The sequence below is a fragment of the Phalacrocorax carbo genome, chromosome 2 (assembly GCF_963921805.1).
Source record: "Phalacrocorax carbo chromosome 2, bPhaCar2.1, whole genome shotgun sequence".
NCBI classification, from domain to species: domain Eukaryota; kingdom Metazoa; phylum Chordata; class Aves; order Suliformes; family Phalacrocoracidae; genus Phalacrocorax; species Phalacrocorax carbo.
The window spans coordinates 144,605,124-144,624,235 of record NC_087514.1 but is presented as its reverse complement, the minus strand read 5'-3'; the positions used below and the strand labels follow the sequence as shown (position 1 = coordinate 144,624,235).

Genomic DNA, 19,112 nt, shown 5'->3' with positions numbered 1-19,112 from the left:
GAGACACAGACATACTGGAGCAAGTCCAGCCAAGCGCCACAATGATGATTAAGGGCTTGGAGCATATGATATGCAAAGAGAGGCTGAGAGAGCTGGGACTGTTCAGTCTGTAGGAGAGAAGGCTCAGGAGGGGTCTTATCAATGTGTATAAACATCTGGTAGGAGGGAGTAAAGAAGACACAGCCAGGCTCTTCTCAATAATATCCAGTAACAAGACAGGAGGGAAGAAGCACAAATTGAAACACAGAAAATTCCATTTAAACTTAAGAAAATACTTTTTACTGTGAGGATATTCAAACACTGCAATAGGTTGCGCCTAGAGTTTGTGGAGTCTCCATTCTTGGAGCTATTCAAAACCCAGCTGGACATGACCCTCAGCATACTGCTTTAATTGACCCTGCTCTGAGCATGTGGTCAGAGTCGATGACCTCCAGAGGTGCCTCCCAACCTCAGCAGTTCTGTGGAAACTTTAGTCGGGCCATGGTCAACCAACTACATCCATGCTGGCTCCCAGGTTTAGGTTACGCTTATTTCAGGTCATGCTCACTAACAAACCTTCCTCCATCAGTGAAGGAAAGAAACAGTAGCCCAAATGATCACGGGATCTTCTTACCTCAGTCTTTGCTCCACAAACCAGCTAAAGGGGGAGAAGCATTTTTTAGAGAGGGTTTATGTCTTAGATGCAACAGTAAATTCCAGAGAAAACCACCACCTAGCAGGAAGGAAAAGTTGTTGAGTAATTACATAGGAACCAAGTCTTGTCAACGGAACAGAACTCCTAAATCTTCCAGAAGCAGAAGGAATGAGAAAGAGTTTTGTAGAAGGGGATTTAAGAAGTGACAGTGACTTTCCTAATACACTGGACTGTAAGCAGCTGGGGCCAAAATGAAAGACTGCTTTACTCACAAGGCTCTGTCTTTCAGTAAGCCAGTAGTCAAATACTGTGTTGAATTCTGATCATCGTATTTCAAAACGGATTGAGACAGGTAGCAAAAATGATGAAGACCTTCAAAAATATTTTAATTCAAAAGATTAAAATGGTTTACCTCAGGGAGTCTAATGTAAAAGGGTATAATGACAGTCATAACTCCTAGACCTCTGGATTCCAGTGGAAATATTAGCACTTAACTATCTAATGCTTTTCAGAGCATATCAAAGCACTTTCAAAGGAGATCCATATCATTACCCCAACTTTACATGGGATGGGATATACAAGGTAAGTTGCATGTAGTGTCACCCAAAAAATCAGTTGCAGAGATGGAATTAGAAACAGGTTTGTTGACTTCCAGAAGAGCATGGTAATCACTCAGCCATCCTTCCTTGGGATAAAAACAAGGAAAAAGACGCCATAGCTTGAGTGCAGGATCTTCTGTCTGTAACAAAATAACAGTCAATGAAATCCAAATCCAAAGTGAACTAAAGGATTTACTTGATACTTGATGTACTTAGCCTTCAAAACCAACTCCAGTGAGATATCGATGATGCCAAGAGGTCAACAGAATTCAAAGTATGTGTGTGGAAAACACTTGTATCTATTGTAGTAAATGTTCCAACCATTAAGATTCTTTGAAGGGACATGTGCTTTCACATGTCAGGGCTTATGCCAGTTTATAACAGATTTAGGCAGATATTTTTCCAGCACTTAACAAAGCAGGATGTTATTGTCAAGGTCGGAACAGCACAATGAGACACACAACTGGTAAGATGTAGTGTGTCAGTGCCTACCTGGCTTCCAAATGAGGTGAAAGCACTAACCAGCCTGGAGCTCTACCAGCCTGGAGCTCTACCAGCTTGGAGCTCTACCAGCCTCGTCTCAGTGTAGGCCACGAAATCTCCTCAAGATACCCGTGTCTGCTGTTGGGCTTTGTGAGCAGAGCCAAGGTTTTAAAACATAGACACCCCATAAACCTCCCCCATGCTTCAAATGCACCAGTCTCCTATTTCAGAGAGAAATATAAGAAAAAAACATATGCATCTTTCTGCACATCTAACCCTTCTTCCACATTTGAACATGCAGTCTTTGTATTTCAGCTTCATGCTGTATTATATGTCTGTCTTGGGGATACGTACAGGTCCCAGGATTGCTATATCCTTTACCAGAAGAAACCATCTTTGCCTTAGGAAATCATTGCTCTGTATTTTTTCTCTGCTTATTTCTCATAATGCCTTTAAGAACAAACATGGTTTTTAATAATTTCTTTTATGTAATTTTAGAGAAAGAATGATTTCTATACTCTTTCCTCCAATGTGTCCTTCGAAGTTAAGAGCATGCCATATAAAGTGCAACCGGCAAAGCTCCCTGAGGGAAGCATAGCAGTAAGTAACTGAAAATTACATCTTTGTGTGAAGCACATGTATTTGGTCATTCTGATCACAGCTGTGAAAGTTCTTATATATTAAAATATTGGGATCAGTCTTTTCTGTGTTTCTAGTGTAAGTTCCTGAAATAATACCTAAAGGAAATACCTTTATTGCTTTCTGTGGAAGTTGCTGATATATGATACTAATTCCATTTTTAAATAATTTCTTGCTGCATTAATGTGCAGACTGCTCTGTTACACTCAGGATGGATTTTTCACCCAGACAAAACCAACATAGCTGTGAAAGCGTCTAATTACTTTGTTTGGGGTAAAATATGTCTGAGGAAATTTTTGTGCAAAATCCAAAATCTTGTTTTTGTCAGGTTTAGAGATCTCACTCTTCTCCCAGTCAGCAGTTCTCTCACACAATTGTATGGACTATCTATGGCAACTTCTCTCGTACCTGTATTAAGCTTCTTTGATACCCTGATTTTCAGAAGGGTCTGCATGCCTCTCTAGGGTTTCCACCCTACAGCACATCAGGTGCAAGATATGAAATTACCTGGTAATCCCTACAGATGTGATAGATATATACTAAAGTACTTACCTTATTTGCAGAGCGAGATTTCTATGGCCCTGGATACTTATATGAAAAATTAATCTTGAAGGCCTAATTTGATTTAATCGTTTGCTGGTGCCAAAGCATTGAATTTGGGGAATGATTTAAAGGAATTTGTTTCTTATGATGTCTAATACCATAGTTAAAATTCACTCTTTTGTCATTACTGATGGAAATAAAGTAAAATATGAGTGCAAAATTTGATTCTAGTATAAGAGTAATATCAAATTTGAAGACTTATTGTTCTCATCTTTATAAAGATTATAATTTACAGTTCTTTAAAAAGGTAAGCTCAGCAGAAACTTCCCCTGTTAAATCCTGGTGCAAATACATCATATCAGTCTGTTGAGATCTAGTAGTAGGGAACAGAATATTTTCTTATATGGAAAACCAAGATAATAAAACCCTTTACACGGAATATATTTTAGAGGATACAGACTATAAAGTTTTGTTTTGAACAAGCACAGGTTCAATGGTTGATTGAAACTTGCTCTGAGTAGACACAAGGTAACCTTGGTCCTATAAGCTCAGTGACTCCAACCTCTAACATCAGGGGAAGCATGATTTCACCAGAGAGATTTGATGCTTAATGCAGTATTCATCCAGAAAGGTTCAAAGGCTCCAAGTTGACAGATATACTCAGGCTCTTTTTATTTTCTTGCAGCATGTGTTCCATACCAGAAACACATGTTGTGCAGAACTCTGTTGAGAGTGGTGCCTTCATCTGGACTGAAGTGCTTTATCCCAGGTGATAGCCTGCTGTTCTCAACAAGTGTCAGATGATCTACCAAATGATCAGATAAGCATTTTATTCTCTTACTCCAGCCAGTATAATGCTTGTTATTTGCTGCAGATGATTTACAGCAAAATGCCTGTAATGGCAACTGTAAACTGTTGAAAAATGATGGCGCTTTTATGTCGTTTCATATCTGGACATGACAGTGGATGCTTGCCAGCTCTACAGCTTGATGTGTTATATGCACAAGCTCTTTTGATGTTCCACTTGCAAGAAGAAATATTTGCTTTAAGTTGGGCAATGCTTAGTATTTTTGCTCCTTCTGAAAAAGATTACTGGTTGTGTTTTAAAAGTTTTCAAAGATTTATTTGGAAGTTTATGGTTTTCTTTCAGACAATGCAAGGGTGGAAGTGGAATAAAGATTTTAATATTTTAAAATTAATTGTTAAAAGTATATATTTAATAATAAGCTAACACCTTACAGTCGTCTATATAGTGAAGAGACTATATTCTAAAAGAATAGATGTCCTTCATTTAACTCACACAGCACTGCATTCCAGTTTTGCAGGCTGATATGTATATTTATTTTCAATGGTATAAATCCCGTACACACTGATAACCTACACAGTCATGTATGTATGTGCTTATGTATTTGCAGCACTGAGGTCTTTATTTCCATCATCATGGAATATAGGTCTATATCTTGAACAGAGGGTCATTATTACATAGATGTGTGGAAGTCTGTGTAAATGTAAGAAAATCTAAATCTTTATAATAAAACATTTGAGTGAAAATGGCATCAAACAGGGAATTAGCTTGGAACTAGTGGGGCTTAAACCAAAATCCACTGAAATCAGTAAAAGTATTTCTATTGATTTTGATAGGCTTGGAATTACAACTGATGATGTACAACTGGTTGGATTCCCTTGCTAAGAGCTACATCATTGAAGAGAAAATTGTAATTTTTTCATAGAGGTAGTATTATTATTATAAATAATACTATCCTACCTGATGAATTTCATGTGCAAGGTGAAATAATACTTTTTATTATAAAAAGTATAGAGTTAGAATCAGCAGTAATTTGTTCCATTTTTATTTATAATTCTTGAGTCAGTTTTGGAGTTTAATAAAATATGATTGCTTTTCTTAAATGCTTGATGGGATCTTCAGAGGGGATGCCTTTAGTATAAACTGTTTGAACAGTGTCCTACAATGAGTAAAATTGATTTCAGTCTAAGGCTTTTAACTTTTTTAGCTATTACATGGTGATGACTACTTTCATTTTAGAAGTGCTTATATTCCTTATGAAATATATTTGCACAAACATTTGCAAAGTGCAAACATAAATGTCAATATTAATTATGACTCCAAGCTCAAGAGAGATTTTATATTCCATTTTGAGCATTTTTTCAGAACATAGGGGAACATCATGCTGCAAAGGTTGGATGGGAACATGTAGGAGTCCTAAAGAGTTCCTATTTCTCAGTTTCTGTAAGCAAAACGAGTGAAGATTAGAGGAAGGTCATCATGGGCAGTAAAAGGGGTAGCATTAGAGTAATAGTTAATATAGCTACTGTTTCTTAAAGTAGCAGATTAAACAATGGAGAAGTTAATTTTATTTTTTTAAATGTGTCTTTTAAAGGCCAAGAGGGAAAAAATAGCTTTGTAGTAATCTCCCTAGCAGGCACTTCATTCTGACCATTGATGCTGGATGTTGGCACCAATAAAACCTAATTCCCATCTATCCACAAGGGCCTGCTAATGATCCGGCAGCTTACCACGCATGCTTTTCACTGCATTGTGCTACCTTCCAGTGGAATCAAAGACAGTTTTGAAGCTACATTGAGTAGCACCAAAATCAGGAGCAAAATCCAAACTGTACAAAAATCAGTGGCAAAACCCCTATTTTTTTTTATTTTTATTTTTTCTTAAGAAAATATGTCTAACTATGGCACATTAAAAAAATGGAAAATAAAATCCTCCCTATAGAATTACTTTGATGAGCGACAGGTGACTTTCATGGAACCACAACAGTGATCCTGAATTTAAGACTATCAGACAGTGTCAGTGCTAAAATGAGCTTGGATTTTCCAACAGTAAACAAAGGCTCTGTCTGTAACTGTCATGTTGGCTTCAACCTCATCTTGGTGCTTGAGTGAGATGGCATTCCTTGTCACCCCTTTGCATACGAAGGGTATGAGACATTCAGCGGTGTGAAAGGCCAAAAGTCAGACAGCTTCTCTCAAGTCTGAGGTGTTCTTTTCACCAGCCTGACAGAGAAGCAACTGCTGTTTTCAGTGTTCAGTATAAGACAGTCTTCTAGCCCTGAACAGAGAGGAAAGCCAACATGCATCTAAAGTAGAGTGCCAACACTTGTGTAAAAATTCCACTTCTTCATATTGGCCACCTTAGATGAAAACAGATAAATCCCTCCCAAAAATGTTCCTTGGCTCTGATCTTGCAGTACTAAACCTACCACATGGAGAAGAACAGAAATCCAAGCTGAATAATGCAAACTTGTCTTAAATCAAAATCATATGTAAAACTGTTGTGGACAGCATGGGGTGGAAGAGGGACAGTCTTCCGTGGAAATGGTGAAATAAGGCAGGCAAAACTGAAGGGATGCTTTGTTTCTTTCTTCCCCTCCAGCTTCTGCCTCAGCTCTGTGGGTGTTCAAGACTTGCAGTGTCAAACTGTTCAGCAGGAATTGCATTAGTAGCCCTGCAAGTCTTTGTTTAGAGTATAAAAGGAGGCAGCCCAGGGGTGTTATATTCTACTGGTAATGCACACTGACAGGAGCGAGGCTGACAACTACATATAATCCTCTGCTCATGAAATAGATCTCAAGGACTTAGCACAACCCTTCCCTTGCTTCCAAAAACCTAAGACAAATAAGGATTCATGGGAAAAGGGTGTGGGTGTGACAAGGTTGTTTTAAGATTTTAGCAGGCAAATATTTCATTTAGCCATTGGCCTCACTCCTACAAGAGAAGAGAGATGCGGCAGTTTTACAGCAGCTTTCTGCTTGATACAGGATAGACCTAATTTCTGCTGTCTGTTTTACTCATTGCTGATAATCTAATGATTATAAACATGATGCTCTGCACTTCGGTAAGATTACAGTTTCTTGTTTATATTTCAACATATTTCAGGCTTCAGCTGAGCTACTGAAATTACACTGTAAATTGCACTCTACTGTCTGTAAAGGCAGAACAACATAAGGAAGAAGGGACAGAGGATTATGAGCTCACGCAGTGCAAGCAAGGCTGAGCACTGCTACACCACTCGTAATTGATTACAGTTTGTCCTCAGGAAGACCCAGATGTCCATATCTGGATCCTTGCTGATAGGTACTCTATAGATATCACAAGAACAAGGTGGCTGTATTGTTTTCAAAGCCTAAGAGGAGAGAAAATGCAACACACAAATGCAGCAAACATCTAGGAAGTGCTGCATAAAAGAAGACATGGAATGGCTATATAGCTACTTGTAGTTGCATACAGTATTATCAGCTTCATCAAAAGCCTAATGAAATCCACCATCCCTAATTAAATCGACTGTTTCCACTAATTTCATCAGGATCTCAAACATGCTTTGAGGTCTGGTTTGACCCTACCTAATTTTGAACAGTGAACTGAAGCACATTAGTTAAGAGTCTAGTTGCTGTGCTCCTGTGCAATCAGTAGGCAGCCCTATGAGCTATTCACATCCTAGGCAACACCAAGGAGCAGCTTAGCTCACCCATCAGAGAGCACCTACGTTGCTGAAATCATTAAGTTAGATTGGATGAAGGTGGACTTGGTGCCCAAGGAGACAGCTGTGGTTCAGTCAAATACTATCTTAAAAAATCTGTAATCAAAAAATCCTTCCTACAGAAGACCTGCCCACTCTGATAATTTCCATATTCAGGATGTACAATTTCAGTAGACTGTCCCTCTGCCAACCCATCCATAGCTTGCCAGAGTCTTTTTGTTCTGGATTGCTGATGTTGTACTGTCTGGCCCAGAGCAGTGATGCTGACTCTATTTCCTGTTGCATTTATCTCAGTCACATTATGCCACCTAGGAATTTGGCTCAAGCTATCAATACCAGAAATTACTAAATTTAATTTTGCCAGCAAATGGGTCTTTCCTTGGGTCTGATCTTAACTGTAAAATGGAGTCAGTCATTTTGGCAAACTCAAGAGGACATAAAACCCTGCTTGGATTTTCGTTTTGCTGTTGTTTACAAATATTTGTTAAGATGATTGTGGTAAGTGGTCTATCACTTTACTGCTTCAACTCCACAGCAACATGCTCAGACAAGTGATAGTGTTAGAACAGAAACTGTAGTGAAGCTCAAACCTTAAGCAAGTAAGGTATATCCACTGTATGTTGACAGTTTCAGGTTCTTTTAAAGTAATTATTTAAAAAATTATAACCTCTTGCTTGTGGTAACAGAGCCTTTGCCAGCAGAGGAAGTGCACAGTGTGGATGAGTTGGGGCTTTTTAATCAATCTCGGGTTTTGCTGTCTTGGGGCCCATTGAATTTTTGCACTCCCCAACTCTTGTGCTATATGTGATCAGGTCTTCAAGGCTTGCCTCAGGGCAGCATTCATGAAGATTTTCAAGCGGTAGAAGGGAGATGATTCCTTCTTGGACAGCTGAGCTCATTGCTTGCTACAGGCTTTGTGCAGCCCATCATGTCTGCATCTGGTCTGATTTCCCTGGTCAGATAAGCCTTTTACTTGCATACATCTTTTTCCTTAACTGGCTTTTCTTTGCAGACAGTTCAGATGACTTTTATCTCGTTTTCTCTGCCCTTGCATTTTAATGCCAGATACAGTACCACTCTGAGACACAACGACAGCTGTTCAAAAAACATTTTGTCCTTACTAAATGAGCATTGCTCTTGCTGAATCTAATGGTACAGAGAGCCTATAAAGTTCTGCAGTGGTTAAGAAGCAATCCAAAGAGGAGGCTGGGGAAGGGAACTGTGTCCCTGCAGTGGCATAGTTGATCACTTGATCACACCAGCGAGATACCTGTTGGGACTCAGGGGCAGGATTTCATGGGGGGTTTTACTAATTCTGTTTGCCTTGAAATAATCTTTTCTTGCTTTAATTGGCTAACATGTTTATTCTTTGTATATCCTATCTTTTTGAAGGCTTTTAGAGTAATAACTATTTATAGCTGCAAAAGAGAAGTATATTAGCTGAATGCATTTGTTAGATCAATGATGGTATGGCCAGCACTGCAAGCACTTAATCTTCAGGGTACAGGTCAATGTTAAAGTGCTAACCCCAGAAGCACTGGGCAGTGTCCCGGAATTTCCTGTGTAACCATCAGTGTAAGCTTTGGCAGAAGGCAAGTGGTATCTCACATAGAAAGTTTGTCCCTGATTTCAACTATGATCTGTGTCCCATAACAGTGAGGGATATTATAAAAAATACATGCACCAGGAGACCTCACCAGACCGCTCTCTTTCTAAATGCTGTGTCAGAGTAGGGGACGGTTGGCTGCACAGATGAAGTAAGTGAAAAGGACTATTCCAAAGTGTCTTCCAATTAACCATGACAGTAGCTGGGAGACAGATCTGCTGGTGCTTGGAGAGTGAAAAAATCTAGGAAAGTATGCTGATTATAAGAAAGCATGTGAGAGGAAAGGTCTAGATGTTGCAGAAAGGCTGAAATTTGCCATCTTCAAGGAGAAAAGTGAGAGACACAGAAATTGAATTAATTTTGAACTGGACTAGAGAGTTGTGTCCAGTCTTCAAAGTTAGGATGCTGTTCCATGAATGAACAAATTAGCGTTGTGCTAAATTCCAGGTGGAACAACCAGTGAGTTAATAGCAAAAAAAAGAAGTAAAAAGAGGATATGCAATGAGTGCAGATCAGGGACTGGGCAATAGTCAAGAAACTTATTAAGAAGAGCAGATTTCCCAACTGTACCTCGAGCACTGAAGAGGAAGATCATTTGAGAGTTTGTGTAACCAGTTTGCTTTGCAAACCGATTTCATCATCATGAAGAAAATAACTTCCATCTGTCACATACTTATGCTGTTTAGGGAGACTAGTAGTAAATGAGAGAGATCCAGCAGAAAACCCGAGAGAGAAATAACTTCCTAGGCTAACAATAAAGAGGAAAGTTTGACAAAATAAACTAAAACTGAAGGGACAGAATTGTGGCTGAGGAGCTAAGGAAAGCTCAAACTCATTCCTTCCCACTTGGGAGCAGCAGGGAAAGAGCAAATATTCAATGAGACTGACAGGGAGCCTTCCAAGTGGAGTCTGAGAGTGTAGATTAGATTTGGTACAAGGTATGGAAGGGAGATTGAGGAGGAGGTTACTTACGTGGATGGCCCCAGAAGGAGAAATACGGAAGGGTTATTATTAGTCTTTGTCAAGATGAACGTCTAAAGAGAGAAGTTTGCCAAGTCAATTAAAGCATTTGATAACTCGTTATACACACCTGCTGCTTTCTAGAGCCTCAAACAACGAGAAAGAGCATTTCATGCTTATTTCCCATTTAGGTAATTGTCCGTGTGCTTGGCTTCTTTTAAGGAGTGTAACATCACACTGCACGTTAGGCTTCATCACAAGGACAATGCACTTTGCCTGAGTTTCATTTTTGGACTGCTTAGCTGAAACACAAGTCATAGGAAAAAATGTATACTCGTGTGTCAGCAGAAATTAAAATAAGGCTAATGTAGCTGATATCTATTGTGGTTTAAATTAAGAGTTTTGGATTAAGTCAACCATTGTTTCAGGGTAATATGACGTAGGTCAGTTATACTGGCCTAGGCTGTACCAGCACACGTGTCAGGAGAACTTTGGTCCTTGAATCTTCTTGAAGCATCTGCACAGAAGGGTATTTTTTGCTACTCGGTATTAAGTGAAAATGATTTGTATGTCCCGATACGACAAGACTTTTGTATATGTGCAAATCCCATTTCTAGTAATTATCATGAACAAGTGGAAAGGAACCTACATTAAATGAAACCAGCATGGGAGAATTCCAAGCAATGTGTATTTCTAATCTGCAAAATGCTATTGAAGTGAATGCTTATAACCTCTGTATTCTACTATGAGGTTTGCTTTACTCGTTTAATTTTGTTTATTTAATGTATTATTTTCATTTCAGATCAGAACATCTGTCATTTGGTCCACTCCAAATGTCTCCTTTGTAATCCCTTTATGGGTTATAATACTGGCAATACTTCTTGGACTACTGGTACTAGCTATGTTGACCCTAGCTTTATGGAAGGTATGTTGCATTATTACTGTTACTGTTGCCTTAAAAAAAGCCTGAAAGGTACTGGAAGATACTAACAGATGAAAAAGGGTGGCTGGAATTTTGTGTTCTTTAACAGTTTGGAGGAAAAGCAACAATACACATGTGTCTTTTTTGTTTTGGCATTTCTGACATGCTAGTGTCACTGACCTTTATGCAGGGAACTTGTTTTCAAAGTCCTCCTTTATTATTAAAGTCTGGTTATAAATGGGCGTACAGAGTTCGGCTCTGTTTCCCAAGACCTATGATCCTCTTTTTCAGGATGTTTAGGTTCAGAAAGAAGTGACTCTGTTTTCTCTGAATACTTCAGGAATTTCCAGTTTTTGTCAGCATGTAACAACACTCCCAGCTTTAAGAATTAATTTTTAGAAGATTTCCTTTTATATTAGCATGTTAGATCTTCTGTTTTCAAAGTTTCCTACTTCTGTGTTGGTTGTTACACTCCCTTCAAAAGTTCCTGGAAACTGCTACATTACAGGCAGCCAACGTAGCTTTTGGCCATATTCTCAGTTTCCATTAAAAAAAAATGTAAATAATTTCTTAAGTTAGGATAAGGCTTATCTGCCTTTAGCTGCCTAGAGGTTGTGGGTTATGAATTAGGTGTCCAGCCTAACCTAACGTTCCAGATTCACCTAGTCAGTAACAACAGCAAAAAGCTATGGGAGGATGAGAGGAATTACCTTTTGGTGGTACTCTCCTTTGACCTCTTGTGAAGCCTACATTACTTTCAACCTTTTGACCAAAGGGGTAACTTTTAGGCAGTTAAAGTTAGGTGAGAGGAATCTTATCTTTAGTGATCTTTAGTCTAGGTCAGAACACTGTCCTGTGCACATTTCCCAACATATATTCCACCTCTGTTGTTATTACTATATGTCAATCTAAATATTTTTTCTGAATGTCTTGCTAAACTGAAATTAGCAGTTTTCTCATCAGAGTCTGTCAGTATCAGCATTCAGACCAACTTTACATCTCCTGCAAAGACAATTTTTATTTAAATTTTTTAAGCTATACTTTGGAACGCAGTGCCTTGCACCTAAAACTTTAAATTTTCATAAGGAACAATTTGAATAGAAACAAAAAAGCTTCACAGTCTATCAGCCTGCCATAGATTGTACCTGACCTTTCAAGTTCACTGAGTGAAGAATTAAGCTGCAGCTGAGTCTTCCTGTCGTTGTCTTACCATGACACCTTTGTTGATTGTTTTCTGCAGTGTGGCTTCTTCGACAGAGCTAGACCTCCTCAAGATGACATGGCTGACAGAGAACAACTGACAAATAACAAGACTACTGATGCATAGAGGAAGAGAGTGACAGTTCAAGTCAGAATCCTGCCTGAGACTAGACACATGATGAGGATTAAATGAAGGATTCCTTCCACAAGTCTTCCTTTGTACCTGCAAGTGACATAGTGTCATAATCTGATCTATGCAATGTTCTGAGAACCTGCCACATGATGGCCATCCTTGCCAAAGAAAGCAGCTTTATCACTGCCTTACAAACACATTCACCACTGAACAGAACATTTATCCCATATTCCAGTCAGTCTACATTTCAGCAGATGCTTTTGAGCACGTGTGGTATACTGAGATGCTTCCAGAACAAGCCCAAATCTCCCAAGGAACACCTGCATTGCTATATTGTCTAGAAGATGGGCCAGGACAAAACTTCTGAATGCTACTGTATCATGCAGAATACCTTTGACACCTCCCTAAGAACTTTTATGAAATTATGGCTCAGGGAGACAAGCAATATGTGAGTACTGTGAAAGTACTTCTGAAAAACAAAGGTAGTCTATAAAGAACTTTATAGATGGGGCACAATTATTTATTTTTCAACCTTTTCAGGATAAGTATCTGATATAATCATCAATTTAGATTTTGAGAGAAGAAAGTAAAAAAATAGAAATCATGTACTTACCTTAACTGTAAATAAAAAAGTAAACCCATTGTACACGCAGAACACATCTTTCATGGCTACAAGGTGTTTTGCAAAGCAGAAGATTGTGCAACATTTTACAAGATAAGACATGATAAACAAGTGTATGTTGTATCTCTTTCAACCTAGAGCAGGCAGTGTCACACCTAGATAACTAAATCCATGCACAGTACAGAGCAGGGGATGAGTTACTCTCTCACAGCATTGCTGATGGCTGCCACCTGTACGGCTGACACAGGATACAGTCATTTGTGAAACACTGATTTAAATTATCACAGCCACACTGGTGATATCGAGAAGGCTTGGGGGTTTGGGGCTAGGATAAATTTTCTTTGCCATTGCCCTGTTACTTTGTTGAAATGGCCTTTGAAAATGGAATGGCTACTGCCATTGTACCTTCTGTCTAATTTGTGTCAGAGACCCTAAGACCTAAGACCTAAGACCTAAAGAAATCTTTGCCTTTTTATTTTATTTTACTTTACAGACTACAAGCTGGCAGCGTATTTAAAGTGTTGATTTCAGCAAAGTTTAGGGCTGAATATAATTATTTCTTAAGCAAAGTCGTGCAGGGAAGGTGGGCAGGATTTGTATTTATGCAGAAAAATAGGGCGCCAGCCAGCCCAGCCAAGCATGAACAAAAAAAAGGAAGGTAAAGAGTCAAAATATACATTTAGGATTTTATTTTTTTCTGGATCGAGGATTCTGAAGAAGGGAGGCTTCGTTCTTTCTCCTTTATTAGCAAGTGATCCTTATCTCAGCAGGGGCTCTAAGCTCTCATCTCCACAAATTTGTGCCTGAAAGCTTGAGTCTTCCAGTGCTGCCTGTGAGTGTGGTATTAGCTATATTGTGTAAATTTTAGGGGGGATTGTTCATTTTCTGAAATATACACCACACTTTCCTTCTCCTGAGCTCCTTTTCTTTCCAGTCCATCTCAGTTTCTTACCTGGCAAATGGCTTCATCCATCTGATGTTGCTTGGTTGCTTTTAGGTAACTGCTTCCTAAGACTTCAGGACAGGACTAGCCATGAGACTTTGTCACTTCTGTCAGGCTGAGAGGAGATTTTACAGTTTTACCATTTCTTGCATGCAGGCTGACCTGTGAAATCCAAGCAGGAGCTAGGAAACCTAAGCAGGTTGTGTTCCATCTTCATATCTAAGGCAAATTTGCAAGACGACCTTTATGGAGTTTTTAGCTTATCAGATGCAGTGTGCCCATGAGATTTAATGAGAGAAGGAGACACAGAGGTGCTTCACCTCTGTTTTCTGAGGATGGGGAGGCCTGACCACTTCCTGGACCCCAGAAAACCATTAACAGATGCCTTCCCCCAAATGGGTTCGAGAAGACCCCTTGTAGATTAATCAGCTGATAAATACCACCACAAAGCAAGCCTGTCCCATATTTGCCCACCTCTGTGTCCCATACATTCCAGGCAAAATCATCCTCCCAAAACTACAGTGAGCGTCTAGCTTTTGTAAATACTGAATTGTTGTGTGTAGCTTGTGAAATAAGATCAGCTAGCTCATTACAGTCACGTCATCTGCACAACTCTTACTCTGATGAAATAGCACCATAAGGAGATATGGAACATAGGATTTTTGTATGTGCAATACTTTATATTACTTGTATAACTGAAGCATGTTTACACTGGCATTTGTGGTTGTTTTTTAAACATTTGAATATGCTGATTAATGATTACAATAAATATGAAAAAAAAAGGAAAAAAAAACCAAAACCAGACAAAGCTCTGTTCAGTATTTTTTGCAATGTGTTTTCAATCCTGTGTTGCTCTGAGGATGGGACTAGGTGACCTAATAAGTTCTTTGCAGTTGTAACATCTATGGTTCACTTTTGAGCAATTACTCTCCATTTTAATGATGGGCAAAACATGTTCCGATACTAAATTTAAACCAAAAAGAACCTCAGTGACTGCTGGGCCTGGCTGGAATCCATTGGCTACAGCTGTATAATGTCACTGGAAACCAAATTAGAGGCACATGATCTGACAAACAGTTACATTGAGCAAAACTTTGTTTTATATTTCTACATCTTTGTAGATTAAACTTCCCCCATGGAAATGTCTGGAGCCGTGTGCTGTCAAGGACTGTAGTCTTGGGTCTCAGCGTTTGTGGATAGCTTTGGCTGCAAATTGCAAACAGCTTTGCAAAGGAGATTTCTGGGTTTCAGTGCTTGCCAAGAATGTTTATCCCCTGGGGAGATTGCATCCTGGATGAGGACACTAGCAGGCAGTTGACATAATCTTTTCCCGCAGTATATTAGTAATGTGCTGCCCGATAACCTCTGCCACATCCCTACATGACTGAACTTTTGTTTCAGTGATGTCAGCCTTGTAATGAGTTACTAAATGCAGTTTTCTGTAAAAGTCATTCAGCCTTACACTTCCAAATATATGTGGTGAGCTGCTAATTGCTGAGAATATAGAAGTATTAGAATACAGGAGAGCAGAAAAAACGGGGTTACTTTATAAATTAAAGCCTTTTAAAACTGTTTATTGCTATGACCACCACAGTGGTCTAGTAAACAGAGACATTAATCTTTTATTTCACATGCTTCTTGCCAAATTTGAGAAAGGCTGTCCAGTTATTTCATCCACGCATCAGACTTAAGAGAATGAAGTGTCAAACAACATTTTCTGTTTTATGAAAATCTCAGAATTTCCATAACAGGGACTAGTGCATTTGAATATGTTGTCACTTCTAGATTTAATCTTTAAAGTTATTTAGCAAATAGAATTTTCATTTAACCACCAGACTGTTGACAAGAAATTTTTCTTGTCACCATTCTGTAACTCATTTACAATTTTTTCTGTCTTCTCCAACGTTTTTGTCCTGACAGCTTTTACAGGTTTCCCACTTTAGACATCTCTTGCAAATGGCACTGATTTTCTCTTTTATCTGTGTTTTTTTCAGCCATTAGCAAGAAGGATCTTCTGGTAGGCATGGCATAGATTAACTAAAAAGCGTCTTGGGAACTGACAAAACACCTAGGGATATGGAGGGGGAAGTCCCAACTAGCCATGGCCTACGGTATTCTAGTACATTGAGGCAAACTTTTTTTGATGAAATACCATCCAACACACAGGCTTTAGGAATTGTTTATGAGTGTTTTATTTATGATTGTTGGCAAAGATCCATATTAAAATGTAATGTAATGGTAGTGCCTCTTGACAATAAAAAGTCTTGAATTTAGCTTATGCAGGCGCCATGATGTGACACAGCAGGAATGCTTTTAATATTGAAGGACTGTTCTTGTTTTGCCTGTATGTTGTATTTGAGGGGCACTTAACAATTCAAGATGCTACTCCACTGTAACAGTGATTTTTAGAAAAGAAGAATGGAAGTAATTGTTCAACTCACTTTTCAGATGGTTTCATTTGTTTTCATCATGTTGCTGTACTTAACTGATGCACCACATTTCATTTGGTTGTGTATTGTTCTTTGTTTCAGTAACGGTTTGTAAAGCGGACTCCAGCAACTCTTTCCAAAACTGGACTGCATCAGGCAATATCACTTTTCCAGAAGCCAGCTCAGGATAAGCGCAGCAGAGCAGAATATGCTATGCAAAACGGTCAGTGCATTGCAGGGGCTGGCTTACTTTTTAGCAGTTTACCCAAATTAATATTCAGAGTCCTATTAACAAAACATCAACCTTAGATTCCCCGTTTCTCCTGTCAAGGACGGCCAGGGCGTGCCCTCTTTTATCATCACTGTAAAGACCAAATACCAAGCAATCCTCACAAGCTGGGGAGGGGAGGGCATATTTTATACCTGTGCAAGAAAAATGAAAGGCAACCAAATCAAGTGTATGGCAAAAGCACAAACACCACCTGCCTTCTGATGCTCTCCTGGTCAGGAAGGTTAATATTTTCCCACCAAAAGCAATCCGCCATTTATCGCATTAGACCAGCTGCACCAGAAATTAATCTCTGAAGTTGCAAAAAAGTATAAAACTCATATCCCTTGTAGAAATTTTACATTTTGAAGTATATATGATAGTTCTTGGCTCTTCAAATAGCCTTACTGAATTTTTTTTTTGCTGGTTTTTAATATTTTAATAGCTTTTAGGAAAAGCAAGGTCAGCATAGTAGAAGCTGAAAAAGAAAATACATTTAAACTAACAGTGAAGCCTCACAGGAAACCCAGGCTTAGATCTGGACTTATCTTTTCCAGTTTTAGGCACAGAAGAGGCATCAGGAGATCTCTCGGGTGTCTGCTGAGACTTCCAAGCGTGTTACGGCTTTGTTATAACAAACCCTCCCATGCCAACAAACGTGAAAATCAGCGCATTTGATTTTTAAAGAACCAACAGTCTATCATCCCCTGCTATATGCCCTGTATATGAGAACAGGCAGAGCATGGGTAAATGACACCATTAAACTCGGTGGTAGGATGAGACATTCACAATTCGACACAGTACACCGGAAGGAACTTTTCCTGTGGAAAAGGACAAGGACTGGATTTCCTCAGTGCCTAAAATGAGGAAGGATTTGTTTTTCTAGAGGAAAACATGACACCATGGAAGCCCTGCCCTTCAAGCATAATGGGTACAAGCATAAATGCAAGGTGACTGGGCATAAGGGACTTAAGCAGTTAAGGAGGCTGCAGGATACTACATTAACTATAAATGACTTGGAAGGAAGGGCTAGGAGGCTCTAGAGGAGGAATCAACCTTTAAACACATACATATTACCACAGAGTAAATCAGGAGCAAGAACGTTGGTTAGTAAGATGGATGGATTGGAAATAAGGCTCAGCTACAACAGATGAGAAGTTGTGACCCAGAAGATAACGAGACTAATGATCTACTACAGTGATTTTGGTTTGTTTTTTTTTTCACAATGACCAACTGATTCATTGCTCATGCAAAGTTTGAGGAAGACCATTTTCCTAGTAATTAGATAATGAAAGGAAAAAATATCTCTGCAGCTGTGACATGACTATTGAGTTATCTGTGAATCCCTCTCATTCTTAAATGAAGGGCTGTATTCACTTCATTGACTTTGAGAGAAGGAAGGAGGTGGCAAAGACATGAGACTTGAATTTGTTCCAGCATCTGCTCAAAGCTTCTGGCTTCACTGCTGTTTCAAAGTGACTGTTTCAGTATTAGCTGAAGCTGTATGACATCTTTCACAGTAGTAGTACAGACTGTGCTGTCCAAAGGTAACAGAAAGACTTTTTTTTCAAACCAGTAGAAATTAAATCTTTCACGTCTGGCTTATCCAGGAGACCTGAGGAGTAAAGTGGGGTTCAAGTGGGATTTTTTTTTTTTTTTTTATTTATCAAGTGTTGTTACATACATTAAGAAGCTTCTTTATAAATGTAGATGGCTTCAGTCTTTATATACAGTTTTAAGTATTTGAACTGAAGTAATTCTTTGCGAACATACGAAGGAGGCACAACTAAATCAGCAATGAAATTGGAAAGTTAATTGATGGGAAGATGACGGTGATCCTATTTAAGTTTGGCTGTAATGAATGTTCTGCTTGATATTTTTAAAGTTTACTATTTCTTTAATTCTACATTTAATATATTATTGCACTAATGAGGCGCTTAGACATTAGTAACAGTGATATTGGTGTTTAATGTAACAAGATACTCACTAACAGATAGATGAGGCAGGAACTCAGAGCGAGGGGGAAGGACCATGTTCTTCCCTCGGTTGGGCTGCTCTGACAGCAGCCGTGGCTGACTGCAAATGCCCGGCACTCCGCAACAAACAGTTACCCCTCACAAGAGGGGAAAATGCTGACACTGTAACAGTTCTCAGTCCTTCAGACATATTCCCTCTGCCTGGAAGATTTCTGGAGCATCTTGCCCTGCTCTGTTGGGTGCTGCTTATTTATCTGCTCCCTTGGCTCCTCCACACTCAATTGGTTTGGGTCACAGAGAATCAATGCCATCTCCTTCCCACCTGCTTCTTGTTTAAAAAGCTGAGGATATCTCCTGTCTTATGAACGTGTCTGCAACTTTTCAGTAATTCTCATATGATTGATGAGAATATATTCTGCTTGATTTTGGGGAGAGCGAGTGTTTAGTCTCCACCCCACTTTTCTAATGCCCATATATACACAAAAAGTCAGTCCTGTGGTATCTATTACACATTATTTCACTAAGCAACCAGCCAAGTCTTTGTTCTGTAATTTAATAGAACAAAGTAAGCCTGAACTTGACCCTCTAGCCATTTTAAGCAAACAACATCTGTGTGAAGACGTTAGGTTTCCAGTACAATACATT

General features: G+C 39.0%; 1 protein-coding gene across 3 annotated transcripts in view; it reads left to right on the top strand.

Moving 5' to 3' along the window:
- Positions 1-16,234, top strand: part of ITGA8 (integrin subunit alpha 8) — a 127,008-nt gene extending 110,774 nt beyond the window's left edge. For 2 of the 3 annotated variants that reach the window (XM_064444700.1, XM_064444698.1), the window contains 3 exons: positions 2,215-2,316; positions 10,777-10,899; positions 12,137-16,234. In XM_064444700.1, the coding sequence (XP_064300770.1) occupies positions 2,215-2,316; positions 10,777-10,899; positions 12,137-12,223 (312 nt within the window). In that variant the 3' untranslated portion in view covers positions 12,224-16,234. The remainder of the gene's footprint in view (positions 1-2,214; positions 2,317-10,776; positions 10,900-12,136) is intronic. The other variant, XM_064444699.1, reaches the window with a different exon arrangement.
- Positions 16,235-19,112: the final 2,878 nt, after the last annotated feature.